Here is a 23,295-nt window from a genome sequence, read left to right as displayed (position 1 = left end):
CCCTCACACCATCCATGTGTGTCTGACCTGGCCAATTTTCCTTTTCTATAGTTGAAGTGTCCCAGGATATTTGATCACATATCCCCTCCACTGCCTCCCTATATAGAGCTCTCAATTGTCCCCCCGTTTCTGGAATTCCAATATATCCAAAATATCCAGCCTCTCCACGCAAGTACTAATGGACAGCCTTTCCAGAGTTTAACTATAAAAACAAAAGGGCACAATTTTTTTGGTCTTTGTGCCATGCTGCTCAAGAATCAAATTCTTTTTATTTATTTATTTTTTTGGCTGCCTTGGGTATTCTTTGCTGCGCGCGGGCTTTCTTTAGCTGCGGTGAGCGGGGGCTACTCTTTGTTGTGGTGCGCGGGCTTCTCACTGTGGTGGCTTCTCTTGTTGCAGAGCACGGGCTCTAGGCGCATGGGCTTCAGTAGTTGTGGCTCGCGGGCTCTAGAGCGCAAGCTTAGTAGCTGTGGCGCACGGGCTTAGTTGCTCCACGGCATGTGGGATCTTCCCGGACCAGGGCTCGAGCCCGTGTCCCCTGCATTGGCAGGCGGATTCTTAGCCACTGTGCCACCAGGGAAGCCCCAAGAATCAAATTCTTAAAAAAAAAAAAAAAAAAAGATCAAATTCTAGAGAGTCTTAGTGACCTAGCTAAGCTCACATGCCCACTTTTGGCCAGAAGGCAAAAGAAACATCTTAATAAGAAGCCCCCATGAAAACAGCACACTATAGGAAAGAGACAGCTTCCCAAAGGAAAACTGAAGTTATCAAGACCATGGATACTGGGCAGGCAAAAATAATAGACATCTAGTAAACTGACTTTTAGCAGATCACAAATGCTAAAGGGAGAAACAATTATTTTGGACATTTGTCCTATTATGTACTGGCTTCCCAAAGTGGCTACACCATTCTACATTCCCACCACACTGTATGGTTCCAATTTCTCCACTTCTTTGCCAAAACTTACCTTTAAAAACAAAAGTTATAGTTGTCTTAGTGAGCATGAAGTGGTATCTCATTGTGCTTTTGATTTGCATTTCCCTGATGGCTAATGATGTTGGATTATCTTTTCATTTGCTTAGCCAAGTGTATATATTCTTTGAAGAAATGTCTATTCAGATCCTTTACCCATTTTTAAATCGGGCTGTTTGTCTTGAATTCTATGGGTTCTTTATATGTTCTAAACATGTCTATTATCAGATATAATTTGCAAAAATTTCCTCATTCTGTGGTTTGTCTTTTCACTTTCATGATGGTATCTTTGAAGTTCAAAAGTTTTTAATTTTGATGATGTCCATCTTATCTATTTTTTTCCTTTGCTCCTTGTTTTTGGTGTCATCTCTAAGAAACTGTTGCTTAATTCAAGAACACAAAGGTTTAAGCCTATGTTTTCTTCTAAGAGTTTTATAGTTTTAATGCTTATATTTAGCTCTCTGATCCATTTCTGAGTTTCATTTTTATATACGGTTTGAGTTAGAGATCCAATTTCAATCACCAATGGCCAATGATTTATGTAATGAAGCTTGCTTAAAACCCAAAAAGAGAGGGTTTGGAAAGCTTCCAGGTTGGGGAATCAGAATGTTTACATGTGCCACCATGCCAGACCCAAAGTCCACAGGGACAGAAGCTCCTTTGTTCAGGACCTTACCATATATCTCTTCATCTGGTTCTTGACTCATATATCCTTTATAATAAAGCAGTAATCCAGTGAGTAAACGGGCTTCCTGAGTTCTGTGAGCTGCTCTAGAAAATTAATTGTACTCTAGGAGGGGGTCTTGGGAACCTCTGATTTATAGCCAGTCAGTCAGAAGCACAGGTAGCCTAGGCTTCTGATTGGCATCTGCAGTGGAGGACAGTCTTGTGGGACTGAACCCTTAATCTGTGCAATCTGATGCTATCTCCAGGTAGTGTCAGAATTGAGCTGAATTGCAGGACACTGACCTGGTGATGAAAAGTGCTTGGTGGTATGGGGAAACACCGTCCCCTTCCCAACATCAGAACTGAGTGCAGAATGTCTTAAATAGTATTTCCTTATAATTCTTTTTACTTCTGTAAGAGTGGTAGTGTGTCCACTCTTTACTTTCTATTAATACCATCCCAAACCCTGTCACTGCAGCAGCAGGATGAGAAAAGTCTATTTGGAAGTATACAGTGGGGAGCAGGCACGATAATGACGGAGAATAAATAAATGCAAGGGAAAGCTTGGGAATTGGCATCTAGGGAGACTGCTGTGTTTTTTTAAAATATTTATTTATTTGGCTGCGCCAGGTCTTGGTTGCCACACATGGAATCTTCGTTGTGGCATGTGAATTCTTAGTTGTAGCATGTGGGATCTAGTTCCCTGAGCAGGGACTGAACCCAGGCCCCCTGCACTGGGAGCACAGAGTCTTAGCCACTGGACCACCAGGGAAGTCCCGGGAAATTGAAGGTTTGATATTACAAAATCATAGGATCTAATGTAGAGGGAAGTAGGAAATTGGATAAGACTGATGCTGGATGGGAGATGAGGCAATGAAGCAGAGTGGGTAACCAAGTATTTGTTATCCTGATTTATTTCTGAAGTTTTGAGGGAGGAATTTAATTATTAGAGGACAATGGGGCCAAGTATATTAATTTATTCCTGCAGAGACACTACTATGACAAATAGTCACAGTATTAATATCCAACAAGCATTAAGCACTTACTCAACATGTAATGGACTCGAGTTCTAAATACTATGGATTTCACCCTTCTATCCAAGTCAGGTCCATATTTTAACCGTATCCAAACAAACCATATTATTGCATATATAATGAGGCCAAGCAGATCTCAGCTGTTGTTTCCTTAATAAGAAGCCTAGGGGGCTTCCCTGGTGGCGCAGTGGTTAAGAATCCACCTGCCAATGCAGGGGACACGAGTTCGAGCCCTGCTCCGGGAGGATCCCACATGCCGCAGAGCAACGAAGCCCGTGCGCCACAACTACTGAGCCCGCGTGCCACAACTACTGAAGCCCACGTGCCTAGAGCCCGTGCTCCGCAACAAGAGAAGCCACCGCAATGAGAATCCCGCGCACCGCAACAAAGAGTAGCCCCCGCTCGCCGCAACTAGAGAAAGACGGCGTGCAGCAATGAAGACCCAATGCAGCCAAAAATAAATAAATTAAATAAATAAATTTAAAAAAATAAATAAGCAGCCTACATCATTATGAATACCTTAATTTCTAATTTCACTAGGTATGTTAGTTTCCTGCAGCTACTGTAACAAACTTAGTGACTTAAAACAGCAGCAATGTATTCTTTCACAGTTTTGGAAGCCAGAAATTTAAAAGAAGGGGGTCAGCAGGGCCACACTCCCTCTGGAGGCTCTAGGGAAGAACCTGTTCTTTGCCTCTTCCAGCTTACGGTGGCTCTTGGCATTCCTTGACTTGTGGCTGCATCACTCCAATCTCCCTCTGTGGTCACAAGGCCTCCTCCTTGTCTGTCTCAAATCTCCCTCTATAAAGTCACCTGTCATTGGATTTAGGGCCCAACCAGATAAATCAGGATGACTTCCTTATCTCCAGATCCTTAACATAATTTTACCTACAAAACCATTTTTCCAAATAAGGCACAATCACAGATTCCAGGAATTAGGACATGGACATACCTTTTGGGGGATCACCATTCAACCCACTACACTAGGAGATTTTAAATAAGCTCCAAATGCAAAAATAAAAAATAAAAATAAATGATCATTTGGGTAAAAAGTCATACTGAAGGACGCATACCATGACATTATATACAGCAGAAAATCACAAATCGATGCTTTAAAAACATATATATTTAATGTACAGGATTGGAAAAAAGGACTCTTTGATAATAAACATATTCCAGGTAAACACAGGCTTCCTAAACTGATGAATATTTAATTGCAAATATTAACACCCTAAGTTACACTTCTATATAAAGGAGAAACTCCAAATACTGTTCTTTAGGAAGACGTGGAAGGCAAGTAATACGTTAAGAGCAACTATTGCTATCTCTCCCCTTTCCTTGGGTGATCTAACATTTTACGTGGATTAGTTACAAAAGGAAATATTAGATTCCATTGAATTTAAACACAAGACACGGCTAAAATTTATCACTGAGAGTACTAAATATTTGATGCTTATGAGTGTGAATAAATAATTAAATATTAGGTACAAGGCAGATTCCAAAACTAACTGAAGCATGAAAAAAAAAAGGTATAAATACCTTATAGTCAGTTAATAGAAATTTTGCTATTGGATATGTTCCAGGCTTCCTTTTCTATGTCAGTGAAATCTGCTTCCTTTTTGTCCAATGTCTTCCATTGCTGGGCTCCAAGACAGTAAAGTCTTTAACCTCACCAAGGCCTTGGTCATGGAAAGGATTTATTTTAGAAACAAAATAACTTCTTTCTTCTTTCTAAAGGTCATAGCTGTTTTTTCTGCTACTTGCTTCCTTCAACGAGTTATTAAAGTCCCCGTGTGAGAAAAGTTACTGGGCAAGAACAAGCAGTCTGTGTTGGCTGTCCCACAGTGCAGTGGCTGGTTAATAAAGAAGATGTCCGGGCTTCCCTGGTGGCGCAGTGGTTGAGAGTCCACCTGCCGATGCAGGGGACACAGGTTCGTGCCCCGGTCCGGGAAGATCCCACATGCCACGGAGCGGCTGGGCCCGTGAGCCATGGCCGCTGAGCCTGCGCGTCCGGAGCCTGTGCTCCGCAACGGGAGAGGCCACAGCTGTGAGAGGCCCACGTAGCACAAAAAATAATAATAATAATAAAAAAAATAAAGAAGATGTCCACTTAACCTTTTTCTCATTTGGTCTCATCCAAAGAGTAAGGCAAAAGGATCAAGGTTACAGAGGACTAACGACCAAGGTACAACTTTTACAAATATCTTTAAATGGCCAGGGAAAGCTTTACTTCTTCAGCCATGTCCCCAAATGAGTCGTTATTGAACCAAGAATCCCTTGCCACCCATCAGAGGCTGCTAAGCACAGATGCTTCCAAGATTAGTTCAAGGTAGTGCATAGATGCTTCAGGAGAGTGGACCAAAAAAGAGGAGGCCGTGGAATACAGGAAAGAGTGAACAAAGAAGACGCCCCCAAAGTACACAGTTCACTAGGATCAGAATGGTCATTGATATAAACCCCTTATCATTCCACATTCTGACAAACTCCTTTTATTATTTAGACATTAAGATATTTTCAGTCTTTTGCCTTCCTTTTCCACATTGTCTCTAATATTGTGTAGTTTTCTGGAGTTCTGGACCAGGAACAGCAAGCTCTCCCTAAAATCACTAGTCCCGTGGTCTCTGCCAACATTTTCAAGCTCATCAAACAAAGACAATGTCTGTTTGAGTTTGGCCTGAACAATTTTTTGCTCTTCTAATTCTGCAAGAAGGGCCTGCTTAGTGCATAATTCAGTCTTATACTTCTCCTGTAACTGTTCAATTTCTTTTTGGAGAAGCTGGAATTCTTCCTCACTATAAGGATGCGTCTCCTGAGGTTTATCTTCCGGAAGCAAGACGTTTGGGGGAATACGCAAAATCAACTGTAAAAACAGCTGCTCCATTTTGCCAAAAAGGTTATCAAAACGTCCTTTCATGAAGCAAAGAAACTTTTCCGTGCACTTACGAATCTGGACTGGGCTAATCGCACAGTCTGGGATGCCATCCAGCTTCTTCAGAATAACCTGTTCAACAGCCTGCATCACTTCAAACAGGTAATCTTGAAATGCAATGTAGATCCTAAGCATGCAAGTTTGCGGTGTGAAGCCAAAGAACTGGGCCTCATAGGTCATCGGATCAACAGACATCTTGGCTTATTTTGCTTTGTTAATTTTGAATGTGAAAAATCTGCAAATGTAATAAGAAAAAATTTCATTTGTGTTCAAAAAAATCATCTGATGAAAGTAACAAGTGACATTACAGATAGCAAAGCAAACAAAAACAAAACAAAGAAGCAGACAAAAAAATATGAAGTTTATGTTCCTTGATACCTGATGCTACTTCCAGCCTCACTCATCCGCAGCAGGATACAAACGCCGCCTCGCTGAGGCTCTTTCCATCAGCCTGTAACCTCCCTCTTCCTCCTCATTGTCCTTTTCCCTCACCTCTCAGTTACTGAGGCTTCTGGCCTATGGATCAGCCTTCGGAATTCTATCATCCCAGACAACTTTCAAGTTTACATGGATGATCTTACCAATGCCCTAGAGACTCAGTTTCTTGAGTTTCGATGATCTTCGTCTCCACTCTTTTAGCCACATGGCGATTGATATTTGTAACTTCTTTCCCCAGCTGCTCCTACTTTTTGACCACAACCTCATATGCTGGTCTTCCAACGCTCATTCGCATATTCATATTATACCTTAATCGTCAAGACTTTCAGCCCTCTGATCTTCTTTTTCTAGCTCTCAGTCTCTCCCACCTCACTTCTTCCTCTCTCCATTTTAAGCTCCATGATCCATCACTTCAACGGCTCCCTTGCCAAGGTCCTCAACTCCCCTGTCCTTCCAACCTTGCCATCTGAAAAATATCCCATTAGAAGCTGAGCAAGCCTGATGTTTTCTCAAGGGTCTGGGAGACATTCCTTTTAAATGTAAACATCTAGGAAAATAGCACTCCTATCTCCCTGTCACTGTGGGTGTTTAACCTAGGGACCTTTTTCTGAGCTGTAACCATATACTTGTCATAGAAATAAAAGTATTGATAGTTTCATTATTCCTGCAAAGTAATTAGCTAAAAAAAATGGCTACCTCAATTACCAGGTGAATTTAGGATGAACCTTATGAAATAATTTGAAGCAAGTGGTGCAGTCACATCTTTTTATGGGACAAGATGCTGTTAATCTTGAGAACTTATGTAATGGCTAAAGATAGAATGGTTGTAATGGTTTAGCTGTATAAAATAGGGTAGAATTTCTTTCTGTCTTTGTCGTCTCATTCACAGATCACCTATAATGCACTGTAATCCAGATATGCTTATTCAGTAATAAAACTGCTTTCTCTTCTATGTCTTGTGGAGAGGATTCTGTGGATTAACAGGACTTTGATTTCAACACTACCCTATGCCTTCAGGATCAATTTCAAACTCTTTCATATGGCTTACAAGGACCTTCATCATCTGACCATTACTAACCACTCTTCCTCCTTTTTAAGGACCTCACATATGCATAATTGAAGTGATAATACTTCCTATTTCATAGCACTCTATATTTGGTCCATGCTAGGTCCTCTCTTATTTATTTTCTTTCATCGCCCATAGGAACCTACTCCAGTGTTTTAATGTATGCCTTTTCAGTTCATCTTTAATTTTAATTCACCTTTAACAGGTTTTAGACATGCAGTTGACCTTTGAATAACATGGGTTTGAACTGCCCAGGTCCAGTTATATGTGGATATTTTTCAGTAGTAAATACTAAAGTACTACATAACCCACAGTTGCTTGAAACTGTGAATGTAGAACTGCATATATGGAGAGCCAACTCTAAATTACACAAGGATTTTTGACTGCTGGGTGGATTGGCACCCCTAATCCCCACGTTGTTCAAGGGTCAACTGTATAGTCTTGAAAAATACAGTTTTCTTTATGTGTGGTTTGCTTTACATTATGTTTGCAATCACTTCATGTTATTACACTTCACTGTTATTTTACTTCATTGGTTCTTTTTTTATTTTTGGTTGCACTGGGTCTTCACTGCTGCGTGCGCGGCTTTCTCTAGTTGCAGCGAGCAGGGGCTACCCTTCGTTGACGTGCACAGGTTTCTCACTGAAGTGGCTTCTCTTGTTGTGGAGCTCGGGCTCTAGGCACGTGGGCTTCAGTAGTTGTGGCTCACAGGCTCTAGAGTGCAGGCTCAGTAGTTGTGGCACACGGGCTTAGCTGCTCTGCGGCATGTGGGATCTTCCCGGACCAGGGATTGAACCTGTGTCCCTTGCATTGGCAGGTGGATTCTTAACCACTGCGCCTCCAGGGAAGCCCCACTTCATTGGTTCTAACTGAAGTATTCCATTAATTTTACCATATGCGTATACCGTACTTCATGTGTCCACTGTCCATAGTTGCTGGGCCACAGAGTTTACTCATACATAATTTCACTAAATACCGCTAAAATGTTCTCCAGAACACTAGAGGTGGGAGTACAGCTAGGCTGGTTTACCCTCCCATTTGCAGTATATGAGAATTTCTTTCTCATGTCTTTGCCTTCACTTGATATTACTCAAAATTCTTATTTTTGCCAATCTTGTAAAATTGTTTTACAGTGTTGCTTTTTGAAAACCAAAACCATCTAACCCCCACACAGGCTGGACACAGAGGACTGCAACTATCGACAGTCTCCTTGCCTCCCCAAACAGCTTACTGTTTACATTAGCACGACTCTACCATTCTAGGAGACCTGAGTAATATTTTCATTGTCCAAACGGCTTGATTGTTCATTATGAGCCCCCGGAAAGACTGATCAACTCTGAAATGCTAAGCACCAACAATCTGTACAGCAAGATTCTCTGAAACCCTTGCCTCAGCTGTTTCTACCAATGCTGGACTGCTTTTCATGAGCTCTACCCAATCCTAATCAAGCCTCCAAATTGAAAAATCCACCTTAAACCAAATTTGCGATTCTCAAAAAACTCCAATCTTGCCTGTCATCCCTACAAGACATTGCCAAAGCTCTGTCAAGGTGTTTTGCTTACCAGGGTAGGCAAAACATTCAGCACTGATTTATCAATAGGCTGTGAGGGTGATGTTTGGGGTGCAGGTAAAAATATTTTCATGTGCGTTTCTCCAACTGCCAGTAAAGTTGAGCACCACTTGAAACGTATTAACTCTTAAGGTTTCTCCTTCTGTAAATTACCCATTCATATCCTTTTTAAAAACCACTCTCTCCAGCCTTTTACTTAATTCCTTCCTTATATACTACCAGACGAGGCCACTCCCTGTTCCAACAACCTTTAGTGCTTCCTTATAACGCACCGAATAAAGTATAATATTCTTAACTTTGCCTGCCACGATCTGACTACTCTTTGTTCCAACCAAACCAAGCTATGGCCTTTCCCTGTGATGTCTTTCCCTCAAGAGAAGATGCCTGGCCAAATATCTTGCAAGGGTCAGTTTAAATACACTTCCCTGGGGACCCACCCCCTCCTCTGAATTCCCATCAGGACCTCTCTTCGGGCACTGGCCAAGTCCTACTTTAGGATATTATTATCACGGGCCTATCTTCTCCGCAAGCCTTAGATTTCCTGAGGGCAGGATGAGTACGGTTTCAATAGATATTTACAGGTGAAACGCGGGAGGTGCCCAGGACACCTCAGCGAGTAGAGCAGCTAGAGCTCCAGAAACAACGGAGTAGGAACCACTTCCGGCCTGAGGACTGGCTCCCAGCAGGCCCCGCGCCCCCGCTGCATGCCGGAACCTTAAGGGTGGAGGTTCGCGGCCCACCGGAGACTTTGCTCCATCGGGCCGCTCCAGCGCCCGGCGATGAGGCCTCAGCCAGTGCCACCCCTTCTCGCTCCTCTTCAGAGAAAATGCAGCCCCGTGGCACTTACCCAAGCGACCATGAGAGTGACGAATTCGACCAAACACCGGCTTCCCGCCACCTTCTTTAAACCACCGCCTGCTGCCAGAGATAGGCGGCAGCGCTAACTCCCTCAAATTCCGACCGCTAGCTGCCTTAGAGCGAGGGCAAGATGCTACCGCGCTCCTGATTGGCTGGCTGTCCGGGGGCAACCTATATTGCTGACGGAAAGGGGGCGAGCGGGAAAGCTAGCTGTGGCCTGCGGGGATTGGCGGAAGGAAGCGGTACTCACCCTCTTTCCCGCGACGTAGGTGGGTGGAGAAGCGAGGCTGGGCCGCCGCGGAGACACAACTCGTGATTGGCGGGTGTGCTTTCATTCGGGCTCTAGCGATTGGTGGCTGACCAACTGAGCAGCAATGATTGGGCAGCAGCGTAAAGGGGTGGGCCCCGCCCTGATCCCGCCCTGATCCCGCCCCGCCTCTGGGACAGACTGGCGGAAGGGGAAGTGGGGGGGTGGGGGGCCGGCGGCGGCGGGGAAGATGGCGTACCAGAGCCTCCGGTTGGAGTACCTGCAGATCCCACCGGTCAGCCGCGCCTACACCACCGCCTGCGTCCTCACCACCGCCGCTGTGGTGAGCAGCTGCAGCGCCAGCTTCTCATTATCCGTGCTGGATATAACCGGGTCCTCAGGAAACTGGGGTTTGGGCCTCCGGGAAGCTCAGAGGGGTTGGTCTCAAGGGTGGGTGGAGGCGTACAGGGTTCACTTTGGGGTTCGGAGTGGCCCCGTGAGTGCTTACCCGGTGACCCTAGAAGGGAGTGCTGCTCCAAGAGGGCTGGGGGATCAGGACTGAGGGTCAGTTTTTGAGAAATAAAGGCAGGATCTGTACCAAGTCAGGGCTTGGGTGGGAGCCGCCCACCCAGGAAACGTGTCTGAGAACTCCTGCGGTGGCCAGATGATAATGTGGTGACTAGTGGAAGGAGGGTCCGCTTACTGGAGAAACGTAGATATTGAGGATAGAAAGCTGGAAGTTGTCGAGCGGAAAAGTCTTGAAATACAGAGAGTCTGTAATAGAGGTTGGCTGGAAGCACCCAGCCTTCACGGTGGCAGGGTATTGAGTCTTGGTTCTTTTGAGTGAATTCTGTTGCTTCACACAGTTGTTTCAGGTGGTGCCCATGTGTTGGACAGATTCGTAGCAGCTGCTCTTACTTGCCCTGTATCTAAGATATCACCACCTGCCTTCCATACCTTCACATTACCCTTAACTATTGAAACATCAAACAGACTTTTACTTTGTGTTAGGTATTGGGGAATACAAAGAATTGTATCAATTCTACACAATTCTTTACCATCCTTTTCCTCCAGCCTAAGAAGAAAGCCTTAAATGATTCAGTCTAAGTGACTGAGAGTGGGAAATTGCTGGCCCTATTAATCTTTTGTTGTAAAGGATGATATTTTGTTTCTTGATTGACTTGCTTGAAGAAATTCTTTTTCTATTTCAGCAGTTGGAATTGATCACACCTTTTCAGTTGTACTTCAATCCCGAATTAATCTTTAAACACTTTCAAGTAAGTGGTCCATCACAACCGCCATTAATGCCTCAGTTTTTAAACTTGGTTTTCTTACATTTTAGTAGCTAATCCTGTCATATACTGTCTCAAAGAATTCAGTGGGAATACTTGATTATAAGGCTTATGGAGTTGGGGGGGGGCAGGGTACAAAGCAGTGATTCTTGCAGCCTGGAACTTTTAAGAGATTCTCAAGCTCCTCATCATGTACCAAATCAGAATCACCAAGTGTAGGAATTAAGAATCTGTATTTTATTTTTAAAGTTCCCTGCATGGTTTTGATTTGATGTGTCCAGTTCCTGTATTTAGGAATCACTGGTTCAAAGTTAATGTTACAGATTGAGAGGAGACTGATCAGCTGGCTGTCCAGGGAGAGTCTCACAGGATGCCCTTATTTTGTGCACTCACCACCATGTACCACACCTACCACCTTGGTGTTACTGTTATGGTCCTGTTCAGAAACTCAGTTCAGTTAGTGTTCTGATCCATCTTCCAGGGATCACATCATCCTAACAGAACTCCAGAAGACTGACATCGAAGACAACATGGCAGTGTATTAGATTATAGTGAGAGCTGGTCCTTTCCAGTAATTTGAGTGCTAAAAGAGAGATGTGTTTTCCTGTTCTAGAATGATCATATAGGCTATAGTTGGAGTAAGAGAGAGACCCCAAAACCAGTAATTCTGTCTCTACACCTGCTGTTGCCTCTGTCCCAGATGTGTTTCATTCACTGTATACCCACTGAACTCCAGCTTGTCTTTCCAGATGCAGCTTTTGTGTAGCCTTCTCAGATTCATCCTCCCTTGTGTCCTTAGGGTATCTGTAAATACTTTTTTTATATCTCTCATCTCATACTTGCACTTATTTATATGCTTGTCTCCTCACTAGGCTGAGGACTCTAAAATCCTGGATGCAGTTAGTATGTAGTAAACAATCCTGAATTGTTTCAACTTTAATAGTTACAAATTCTTGGGGCTTCCCTGGTGGCGCAGTGGTTGAGAGTCCGCCTGCCGATGCAGGGGACACGGGTTCGTTCACCAGTCCAGGAAGATCCCACATGCCGCGGAGCGGCTGGGCCCGTGAGCCATGGCCAGAGAGCCTGCACGTCCGGAGCCTGTGCTCCACAACGGGAGAGGCCACAACAGTGAGAGTCCCGCGTACCAAAAAAAAAAAAAAAAGTTACCAATTCTTAAGAATTAAGTGATGCATAAAGCAGACCTGTGGGCCCTTGTAACTGCATTCTCCCTCCTCTACTCACATGGCCTTCGCTGGGAGCTATAGCTCCATCCAAACAAACGAGATTTGATTTTGCCTGGGGTTAAACTCTTGTTTTTTTGTTTTTTGGGGGGATTTTTTGGCCACCCATGTGGCATGTGGGATCTTAGTTCCCCAACTAGGGAATCAAACCCGCATCCTCTACAGTAGAAGCATGGAGTCTTAACCACTGGACCACCAAGGAAGCCCCTGAGGTTAAACGCTTGACACCAGTATCTGCAGTTGGAATTAGGATTTCTACGTTTGAGTTCAGTCTCCCTATACAAGCTGTGTGTCCTTGGGCAGGCCATTTTAAAGTCATCCAGGTCTCTTACTTTCCTCCTATGTGAAATGGGGATGGTAGTGCCAACCTGCTCATCTCACAGGATAATTAAGATCACATGAGAGAACAGAATATTTTAAAACACTTTAAATGTTAAGTGTTCTGTCATTGTGAGTAGTTGTTTTTATTGCAGGTGTGGATGGTTTGGGTGGGTAAGAGTATATCAGGGTTTGAAAATGAGTGTCTATGTATCTACCAATTAGACTCTAATTGTTAAAGTATTAGGTCTTTACTTATAGGGAGTTGGCTCTTTGTTCAGACTAGAACTTGAGTATTTGCTTTAGAATTACTCTTCACTCTGGATGTTTCTGACAACTGATATAGAAACATTTCTTAGCAATTGATATTAGATCCAGCAATTTTCCTTTCATATCTTGAGACTATTCATTAGATTGTGATACTACATGTATGAAAGCACTATTCTGCAAATTAACCTAGTCTTTCCATCAAACTTTTCCCATAATTTGCCTGACCATATAGTATGGGTTTAAAAAAAAAAAAGAATCACAATTTCAAGTTTTCTGTCCTACTATCCTTAGAAATTTCCTGGGGCAAGTGACATCTTTCACTGAAGCAGCACAAAAATTCAGTGTCAGATTGTGTGCCTCCCTTTTGAGTTCAGCCATAGTATCACCTATTCATGGCCTTCCAACCCTTGTAGTCATAGGATATCTCCTTCGTCTTAATATAAAAATGTTTTCTGGTATATTTTACTTAATCTATCTTTCTCTTGATTTTTTTCTTTTAACAGATATGGAGGCTAATCACCAATTTCTTATTTTTTGGGCCAGTTGGATTCAATTTTTTATTTAACATGATTTTTCTGTATCCTTTACTAAGTGGGGTTAGCATAAAAACTTTAGGTTTACTTAGGAAATACAATATTGTTTGAAACTATTAATCCTGTTATTTTTGTTACCATCTTAGCTGTAACTTCTGGCTACTGGTTCAATGATACACAGAATAGTTGGTCAGTTAGTAATGTTTTGAGGGTGTTTATAGGTCACTGTTTATTCAAATGGGAGGTATTTAACCGTAAAATGTTTACATTTTTGCCCATAAGCCACTTACAGATCTGATCAAAGGAGAGCAGAAGTGATTTAATTGAGGCGTACTTACAAAATACCACTGACGGGCCCCAAGTGATAAAACACAACCTGGGAGTGGGTTCATGGGGGATGGAGAACTTGAGATCTCCTTGGATCTTGGTTGCTTGTTCCACTGGTTGGAAAGACAGTGCCGTGTCTCCTGGGCTCGCCATGTTCCAGTTTGTTGAAAGAGAGGAAGAGTTGTGCTCTGATCAGATGGTAATTGGGGCCATTGAGCAGGGCATTTCTCCTGCACCCCGACCCTCTGGATTAAGAGGGGAGTTACAGCTCAGCTCATCTGCAGTAGACAAAGGGCCTTTTAGGGGTGACAGGATTCCTGCCCTAGGATGGATTCCTGTGTCTTCTGTATGGTGTATCATTCTGGTAAGTTTCTAATAATTAAATTTTTTCATTGTAATGCCTCCTTATTGACTGAGGTATAGCAATGCTTAACTCCCTGGCCTGAAAAAGCAGATTTTTACATGAAGCTTCTTGATGGGGATTTCCTCCAAATTAGGTTGTGAAAAAGCAAGGATGGTGTAGATTATGGTGTGGCTGAACATGGGAAAGACAGTACAAATTTGAAAAGGTGTAGTAGGTGATGGGAAGCATGTTTATGTGGTGTCTGGCTTAGTTCCCCAATCAGGAACAGTTTTTGTAAAACATGGAGCCGATCTTCTCTTCACCTTGCCTAAAATGCCTGGTAAAAGAGAGGCAACCATACTACCACTCATAAATATTCTTATAGGAACAAAGGCTGACTTCTTACACATAAAGTGGAGTCCAAGTGTACCTAAGTGGTACATTAAATTTTACTTTCTTGGGCTTCCCTGGTGGCGCAGTGGTTGAGAGTCCGCCTGCCGATGCAGGGGACACAGGTTCGTGCCCCGGTCCGGGAAGATCCCACATGCCACAGAGCGGCTGGGCCCGTGAGCCATGGCCGCTGAGCCTGTGCGTCCGGAGCCTGTGCTCCACAACGGGAGAGGCCACAACAGTGAGAGGCCCGCGTACCGCAAAAAAAATTAAAAAAAAAAAAAAATTTTACTTTCTTCATATTTGTGTGCTTAACATTTTCTTAACTTGGAACTTAAGATATCGTTACTGTCGAATGCTAGAAGAAGGCTCTTTCCGAGGTCGGACAGCAGACTTTGTATTTATGTTCCTTTTTGGTGGATTCTTAATGACTGTATCCTTCGACAAATAGAACAAATACAGGAAAATACTAAAGAACTCCCTCTCTTCCTAAAGCTTTTCATCTGTCTCCCAAAATTCACTAGATAACTCGGAATGAACAGATAAAAGTAGACCCCCCAGATATTAGCTTCAGGCTCCTATTTATTTTACAGCGTACTTTATGTGGCAGCTTTTCTAAGCCTAGAGGTTGGACAGGATGCTTTTCTACTGTGAGCAAGTCAGAGGAACTGTTAACCCAGGTGGGTTACTATTAAGTATCTTAGATGTATTCTTGTTGATGGGTGTACTTTACTTTTAAGCTAAGTTGGTAAGACGTTTATTTGGTCAACATCAAAACTTTTTTTAAAATTTTTATTGGAGTATATTTGCTTTACAATGTTGTGTTAGTTTCTGCTGTACAGCAAAGTGAATCAGCTATACGTATACATATAGCCCCTCTTTTTTGGATTTCCTTCCCATTTTTTAGGTCACCACAGAGCATTGAGTAGAGTTCCCTGTGCTATACAGTAGTTTCTTATTAGTTAAATAAATTACTTTTTTGAAAAAAGAATTGTCAACTGAGTACCAGACTTGAATGTAGCCCTGTCTGACAAGATGGTTTTGCTCCAGCTGGCTTGATTCACGTTTGTAAAGGTCCTCATGGTGATCACTGACCAAGGAATTAACACATACTCCAAAGAGGCAAGAACTTCATGAAAGCAGAATATTAATTTGAATTAGCAACACTTCAGATGATGTCGCCTAAGCAGGTTTTTGCCTGATCGCTCTGGGTAATTATTTTCAGGCTTTTTTTTTTTCCTAAAGATGTAACTACTGCTCGCCTTTCCTAATTCAAATGTGTGTTAGAACACAATCCTTAGTTCCCTTGCCCAGTCTTCCCTATTATACTTAATGTTGCTGTTTTCCTTAATGCCAACCGCTAGCTTTTTGGTTTGTTTGTGAGCTTAGTTTTCTTGGGCCAGGCCTTTACAATAATGCTTGTCTACGTGTGGAGCCGAAGGAACCCATATGTCCGCATGAACTTCTTCGGCCTTCTCAATTTCCAGGCCCCCTTTCTACCCTGGGTGCTCATGGGCTTTTCCTTGTTGTTGGGGAACTCAATCATTGTGGACCTCTTGGGTAAGATTCTTAGCACTACTTTTTCTATTATTTTACTTGCAAACTTATTTTGTCACTATTTTTCTTGTTAATCCTGCCTGGCCTTCATATACAGCTCTTATAGGATTATCTGATAGTTATATGCTCAAAGACTACAATATTAGTTTTCAAGATGTTAATAAGTATATTGACATTTCTTCCTAAAGAGAAGAAATTTTTGTTGGTAGAGCCTCCTGCCATCAAATTTCTAATCCTCTCCCTCATCCTTTATTTCTGGTTGACTCTAGGTATTGCAGTTGGACACATATATTTTTTCTTGGAAGATGTATTTCCCAATCAACCTGGTGGAATAAGAATTTTGAAAACACCATCTATTCTGTGAGTATTTAACACCAGGTTACATGTTCCTTGCAGATAAACCGGGGCTCCCAGCACGCATCGTTCAGGCCAGTAAATATTTGGAGATTGAGCAATCTGGCTGCCGTTGAGGAGCAATTGGATTGGGTAGGAACAGACCATGCCAGAGTTGTGGCAGGAGGCTCAAGGTGTCCTGAGAGTGATGTGGTAATTGCTGTCCCAGCTGACCACCAGCACCTCCTGTCCCAGGGAGGAGCCTGTTGGTTTCATGAAGGATGCTGTCTGAGTTTAGAGAGGTGAAGTACCGAAATGGGCAAAACTGACTAGAGGGAGGTTTCTAAAGGTGGAATGTCTGGTCTTCCAAACAGGTGATAGAGATAAGCAGTGAAGTAGAGTGGAAATAGCTTTGGGCTGGAAACCAGGTACAGGCTGTTTGTTCTGCCAACCAGCCATGTGATTTTAAGCAAGTCCCTTCTGCATTTTCACATCTCAGTTCCCTGAGGGTAGAGCTTTGATTTATAAGACCTCCTTCTATGCCAGAATTTTGTGTCCTTGGGACGTACTTCATTAAAAAGGGTTCACTTGAGGAATAAAATGTGAGTTTTTATTATTAAATGTTGATTGTAGAATAAGCAAAATCAAGAAAGTAAAATCCTCCATAATCCCACCATTTAGATATAACAGTGGCTACCACTGTTAACTTTTTAATATGTATTCATGAGCCTTTTACTGTCTGTGTACTCTTTAAAAAATGCTATTTCATAAGCTTCTTTCTAATGTAATATATCATAATCATTTTCCATCATAAATGTCCGACAGAATTGTAGCAGCTGCGTCATACCCCCGATATGAACGGAGCACGATGTACGAGTCTCTTAGCGATGGACACTGACATCCTTCTTGCTCTTCCTTCCATGATTGGAGTGGTGAACATTCCTGTAGCTACACATCCATATAGCATGTGTAGCGGCACATCCTTTGCACACATCCATGATTATTTTCAAAGGATAAATTCCTACAAGTAGAATAGCTGTTCAGTTTATTGCCAAACGGCCATGCAGAATGGATATTCAGGTTTACATTTCCACCAGCAACCTGTAAGTGTCCATTTCCCCACATCTTCATCAAATGTGGGAGAGCCCCATGACCCCCTTTAATGTGCACCTTCTGTAAACAAGGACAGTCTTTTACACAGTCAAAATCTGGAAATAAACATTAATTCTCAGACCCAATTCCACTTTTGGCAGTTGTCCTCAGAATATTCTTTATAGCAGAAGAATGCAGTTCAGATTCAGGTGTTTCACTTCGTTACCATGTCTCTTTAGTCTCCTTCAGTGTGGAGCAGTTCCTCAGCTTTACCTTGTCTTTCGTGACATTGATGTTTTTGAAGATTATAACCCCATTTTGTAGAATGTCTCTCAATTTGGGTTTGTCTGATGTTCCCTCACATTTAGGTTCAGGTTTTGCATCTGTGGCAGGAATATCAGAGAAGTGATACTGCGTTCTTCTGATTGCAGCCTATTGGCACAGGATTTCAATTGGTTGAATTTGCCAAAGTGGTGGTAATCACTTTGATTACTTGGTTAAGGTATCTGCAGGACTTCTCCACTACCAAAGTTACTTTTTTTCCCCTTTGTAATTAAGTGTTTTGTGGGGAGGTACTTTGAGACTACGTAAACATCCTTTTTCTTATCAAATTTCAATTCATTTATATCTGCAAGAATCCATGGTTTCATGTTTTATTCATGGATTATAATCCCTTATTATTGTTGTTTATTTTGATGCTTATATTGTCCCAGATTTGGCCAAGGGGAACCTCCTTAAACTGGCTTTGAAGTACTTTTCAACGTGCTCCCATCTTTTTTTTTTTTTAAAAAAACAATTTATTACTTTCTGGCCTAGCAAGATATCCCAGGCTCATCTTGTGCTCTTCTTGACCCAGTTGTAGAATCAGCTATTTCTTTAAGGAGCCCTAGTTCCTTTTTAGTAGAGAATGGTATTTAGAAGCCAAGGTCTGGGCGGCAGATGTGCTTATTGCTTTTGGAGTATTACTACTCCCAAGTCCTCTCAGTGAACAGAGCAAGGCAATTATATACATATGCATATGAGTGTATATACATGTATGTTTTCAGGTCTGTGTGTTTTTTAAACATGGGTTTATGCGAATACTCGCAGTTCTGGTACAACTCCACGTGATTCATTCATTTTTTTTTCCTTTCTATATTTTTCCTCCAATATTTTATTATGAAAATTTCCAAACTTACAGAAAAGTGGAAAAAATTATACAGTCACATTTACCTACCACATAGATTCTACAATTAACAGTTTACTATTCTTGCTTTTTGTACGTCTATCTATCCCTCCATCCATCTTTCCATTCCAGTATACTTAATTCTCTAAATATTTTAGAATGTATATCACTAACTAGAATTCTTTTTTTAAATTAATTAATTAATTTATTTATTTAGTTGCACCAGGTCTTAGTTGCAGCAGGCGGGCTCCTTAGTTGTGGCATGCGAACTCTTAGTTGCAGCGTGCATGTGGGATCTAGTTCCCTGACCAAGGACCAAACCCGGGCTGCTTGCATTGGGAATGTGGAGTCTTAACCACTGTGCCACCCGGGAGGTCCCTAACTAGAGTTCTTTGTTTATATACAACAAAATACACAAATCGCAAGGGTTTCCACTAACGGGTTTTCATAAACGCACATACCTATGTAACCCAAACTCCTATCAAGAGAAAATTACCATTACCCAGAAAGTTCTCTCAAGCCCCTTTCCTGTCAACCCTGCCCCCTTCCCCCAAGAAACAATCACTATGCTGCTTTTGTCGCTCCACAGATTAGTTTTGCATGTTCTACAGCTTCATGAGTGGAATCATATAGTATGTATATACTCCTTTGTATAAGGGCTCTTTCATTCAACATAATGTTTTTGAAACTCACATTGTTTTTCTTGTAACAGTAATTTGTTCCCTTTTTTGCTGAGTAGTTGTCTATTTTATGACAATCCACCCCTTTCCATATTTCCCCATTCTCACTGACAGTGAGAAACCAGATTCCTGTTATCATTAATGTTTTTACTTATTTAATTAATACCCCCATATGTAGCCAGTCTCTCATCACTGTGTCCCCCTGTTCCATATGGATGCCTTGCTCACCCTGCTCTGCCTCACACTCCCTATGTCAGGCTGCCCTCTTATGGGGGTGCCCTCCTTAACCCTACTCAGGCTCTTGACACCCTGCAGCAGGCCAGCTCCATGTGTGCATGCGTCAGTTGGGCTCTTGATTCCCTATGCAAGGCTGCTCCCCTAACCCCCATCCTGCTCTGGGCCACCATGGCTCCACCCCTCCCCACCCCCATCCCCCCCGCATGGACACCTGCTTTGTTCTGCCCTACCTGATGTTTGGGAAGTAGATGGGGGGGGCCCTCAGTTTTTAACATGCTTTCCTTTAATTCTTGTGAGAGCAAACATTTTCATATTTTTTAACCATTTGGATTTCCTTTTTGAATTGCTTGTTCAGCTCTTTATTTTTCTTTTAGTGCCTGTTTATTGTTAATTTGTACGAATTAAAGGAGCTCATATTGAAATATAGACGCTTTTTCTGACCCCAGTATAAAACGGGAGTTTTCAGATAATCTAATTTCATCAGCTGTGGGCAAGTACAATAAAAAACATGAATGCAAACAGAGGATGCTTCTTTAATGGTTAATTCTTTAAGGAAATTTTGAATGACCATATAGTAGTATTTTAAAAGTCTTTTGGGCATTTGCTATCCCTTCTTATGCTCCGTGTGATTTTTCTTGGAATAACTTGTTAGTTTTTTTTTTAAGTTTAATTACAGTAAAGTATACATAAAATTTGTCATCTTATACATTTTGAGTGTACTGTTCAGTGGCGTTAACTTCTGAACTTTGTGCTTCTGTCAACACCTTCCATCCGTAGAACTCTTCATATTACAAAAGTGAAACTCTGTATCCACTAAACATTAACTCCCCGTTCCTTCTTTCCCCCGAGTCCTTGACAACCACCATTCTACTTTCTATCTCCATGAATTTGACAACTCTAGGTATCTCATATAATTGGAAACGTACAGTACTTGTCCTTTTCTGACTGGCTGATTTCACTTAGCACAGTGTCTTCAAGGTTCATCCATGTGTCAGAATTTCCTTTCTTTTTAAGACTGAATAATATTCCATTGTATGTATATACCATTTTGTTTGTCTATTCATCTATCGGTGGATATTGGGTGATACCTTGGTTGTGGGGAGACATTCATGATCGATTTAGGGAAAGGTTACAAAACAGAAGTAGTGTCTAACTTTTGTAAAATTACATATATAAAAGTTCTGGAGGAATATTGAAAGTGTCAGTACCTCTGGTGATTTAGGATGTTTTGCTCGTATATATTTCCTGTTTTCGCTACAATTACACGTATTGCTTTTGTAGTAAAAATTAGTAAAGGAGGTAAAAGTTAATGTAAATGCGAAATAATTATGAATCCCTTCAAAATATGGTAACTGTTTCACTGGTAGGCAGACGTACTGCTTGTCCATTGGTGGAAACCCCATGGGATCTTTTTGATCTTGGAGTAGTATTGAGGACCTAAGATGACTCTGGGACTAAATTATATCTGTTGGCTGTCTTTTAGGAAGGCTATTTTTGATACACCAGATGAAGATCCAAATTACAATCCACTACCTGAAGAGCGGCCAGGAGGCTTTGCCTGGGGTGAGGGCCAGCGACTCGGTGGCTAAAGTGGCAGTGCCAATAACGAGACCCAGCTGGGAAGGACTCAGTGACATACCCATTGGGATTCTTTTATCCTTTGTGTTGCAAAAGTATGGACACTTTTGACAGCTGGACAAGATTTTGACTCCAGAAGCACTTTATGAAATGACACACTGATTAATCCGGAAGACATTTCCAGCAGTTTGCCAGTGGTTCCTCACTACACTGGTACTGAAAGTGTAATCTCTTGGAGCCAAACAACTGGAGAAACAAATACCCTGCTGCCTCTAAGGAGCAAGTACCTGAGTACTTGAGTTCTGTGGTGACGGGCAGAGTTCTTCCTCTTCCTCCTCCTCTTTGATAGACGAGGCCATGGTGTAAATGGAAGTTTCAGAGAGGACAAAATAAAACTGAATTCCATCTCGCTCGCTCTCTCTCACTGAATTAAAGCTTTTGTGTGTGATCTTTTAAATTATCACCATGTCTTCTAGCTCTCCTGCATAGGTCTGCACTCAGAGCAGTTTACGTGCCCGCTCTTCCTGTGTCTTCATGGCTTTCGACTGGATTTCATTTCAAGATTGGAAATACGTGGCTGAGACACCATGGCTGTGTACACAACTTACTAACCCAGAATGCCAGCTCCAGTGGGAAGATTTGTTTCTGTTGTCCAGATAGTTTGTTCTCCGTTTGGGTTTTACAAAACTTCAAGTTGTCAGACAGCGTGGTGGAGAAAAAGGGTAGGGTGGATCAAGTAGCAGCAGGAACTCTGTTGTAGGAGAGTCAGGTAGGCGCGAAGCTGACGTACCGTCTCATTTATTTACTCTGCATTTCTCTGCTCGGAAATATCCAGGGAAAGGCAGGTCATGGCCACGTTTTTAGAAGACAACAGAAAGATCTTCTTTACACCTGGGAGACAGGTTAGAATGTTGACTCTAACTTGAGATGAGCGGGTACCAGTTAGGCAGGGATACATTTCTCCTGGGTCTTTGGCTGGCGAACATTTATCATTTGCTTCATGAAAAGCCAAGAAGCTTTCAGAGACAAGTACCTGGTTTACCTTCCCAACCAGGTAGAAAACAGACAGGTGCACAGAAGTTGGCACTTAAAGCCAGTGGTTCAATAAGTACTTACCCAAGATGTTCACTTCCTGGGGGCTCAGCAGGTTTACTATCACACTGTGTAAGTAATTCAGAGAACCAGGAGAAATAGAATGAATACCCCCAGGAAAGAGATTAATTCAAATCATTCTAATAAATGGCATGTAGGCCCGGGAATATTTCCCAAATAGTTCCAGCTTGGCTAAGTGGTTGCTTTCTAGAGTGTGAGATGTCCCTCAGAAGGATGAACATGAGGTTTCGATTAAACATAGTGAACATCTTAAATGGGAATTTGAAGATCATTTGCGAAGTGAAAAGTATTTTAATATCTTTAAATGGAATATACATAAGTAATGGAATTTAATATAAGTACTTTACATGCTGCTAGTCAGTAACTTTGATTGTTGCAATTTTATGGAACGTGGGTTAATGGGACTGCTTTTTTTCCTAAGTGGCTTTAAAAAAATCTTTAAATGCCAATCTTAGAATGTATAGTCCTTATGGGATTCTTAAATTTTGTCTTGTCTTTGTTCAAGAAAGCTTTTAATGAGAAGGTTGGTTTTGTTTTGTTTTTCATTGTTTTGGAGCTAGAAATAGGTTTCTCTAGTTAAATTTGTTCTCCCTTAGTTAACTTTGAGTTATCCAATTCATGGAATATCTGTGGTGAAATTTTAATCCTAAAATCTATTCACTGAGTGTTCATTTAAGTAAGGAATGTCTAAACATACTGATGACTGGGTAAAACAGGAAACATTGTGAGTTTATGGCCTAAACGCAGTCAGTTATGGGATTTTGGTCTCTCCGATTTTATGGGATGAGAATTCCTAGTGGCAGGATGCCATGCTGTGCTACTACACTGTGTCCTATGCAGTTGGCATTCCAAGCACTGACCTCTTAATTTGAGTGGCCAGTCCCACTACCACCATCCCTGGCCCGGTGTTGCACATCCGGATACTTTGGCTCACCTGGACGTAAGGAAAAGTCCTCACTTCTTCCCCAGCTTACCTCTCAATCTTGGTTCTTCCAGAACACACTTCTTTTTCTTAATGCAAGTCAACTGAAAAGCGAGATTTGGTA

The 23,295-nt window shown here is 42.0% G+C and overlaps 2 protein-coding genes across 3 annotated transcripts; one reads left to right on the top strand and one right to left on the bottom strand.

Annotated features, from left to right (window-relative positions):
• Positions 1-3,780: 3,780 nt before the first annotated feature.
• Positions 3,781-9,780, bottom strand: MIS12 (MIS12 kinetochore complex component). Its single transcript, XM_022596033.3, has 2 exons — positions 9,523-9,780; positions 3,781-5,836 (listed from the first exon to the last, which is right to left on the bottom strand). Exon 2 carries the CDS (start codon positions 5,794-5,796, stop codon positions 5,176-5,178), a length of 621 nt encoding a protein of 206 aa, XP_022451741.1. The 5' UTR covers positions 5,797-5,836; positions 9,523-9,780; the 3' UTR covers positions 3,781-5,175.
• Positions 9,781-9,984: 204 nt separating this feature from the next.
• DERL2 (derlin 2) lies at positions 9,985-21,554 on the top strand. 2 transcript variants are annotated; one of them, XM_089900557.1, is made up of 7 exons: positions 9,985-10,123; positions 10,992-11,057; positions 13,405-13,478; positions 14,834-14,927; positions 15,088-15,174; positions 16,321-16,411; positions 21,042-21,156. In XM_089900557.1, the coding sequence occupies exons 1-6, from the start codon at positions 10,031-10,033 to the stop codon at positions 16,384-16,386; spliced, it is 480 nt and encodes a 159-aa protein (XP_089756683.1). In that variant the 5' UTR covers positions 9,985-10,030; the 3' UTR covers positions 16,387-16,411; positions 21,042-21,156. The 2 variants fall into 2 exon arrangements, with proteins under 2 accessions (XP_089756683.1, XP_022451739.1); XM_022596031.2 differs by lacking the exon at positions 15,088-15,174 and adding an exon at positions 15,859-16,054 and having other exon boundaries at positions 9,991-10,123; positions 21,042-21,554.
• The last annotated feature ends 1,741 nt before the right edge of the window (positions 21,555-23,295 follow it).

The sequence above is a fragment of the Delphinapterus leucas genome, chromosome 19 (assembly GCF_059928025.1).
Source record: "Delphinapterus leucas isolate spDelLeu-1000000601 "Yukka" chromosome 19, BTC_Dleu_Yukka2, whole genome shotgun sequence".
Taxonomy (NCBI): Eukaryota; Metazoa; Chordata; class Mammalia; order Artiodactyla; family Monodontidae; genus Delphinapterus; species Delphinapterus leucas.
The sequence above is the reverse complement of the archived record's forward strand: the minus strand, read 5'-3'. Positions and strand labels throughout refer to the sequence as shown.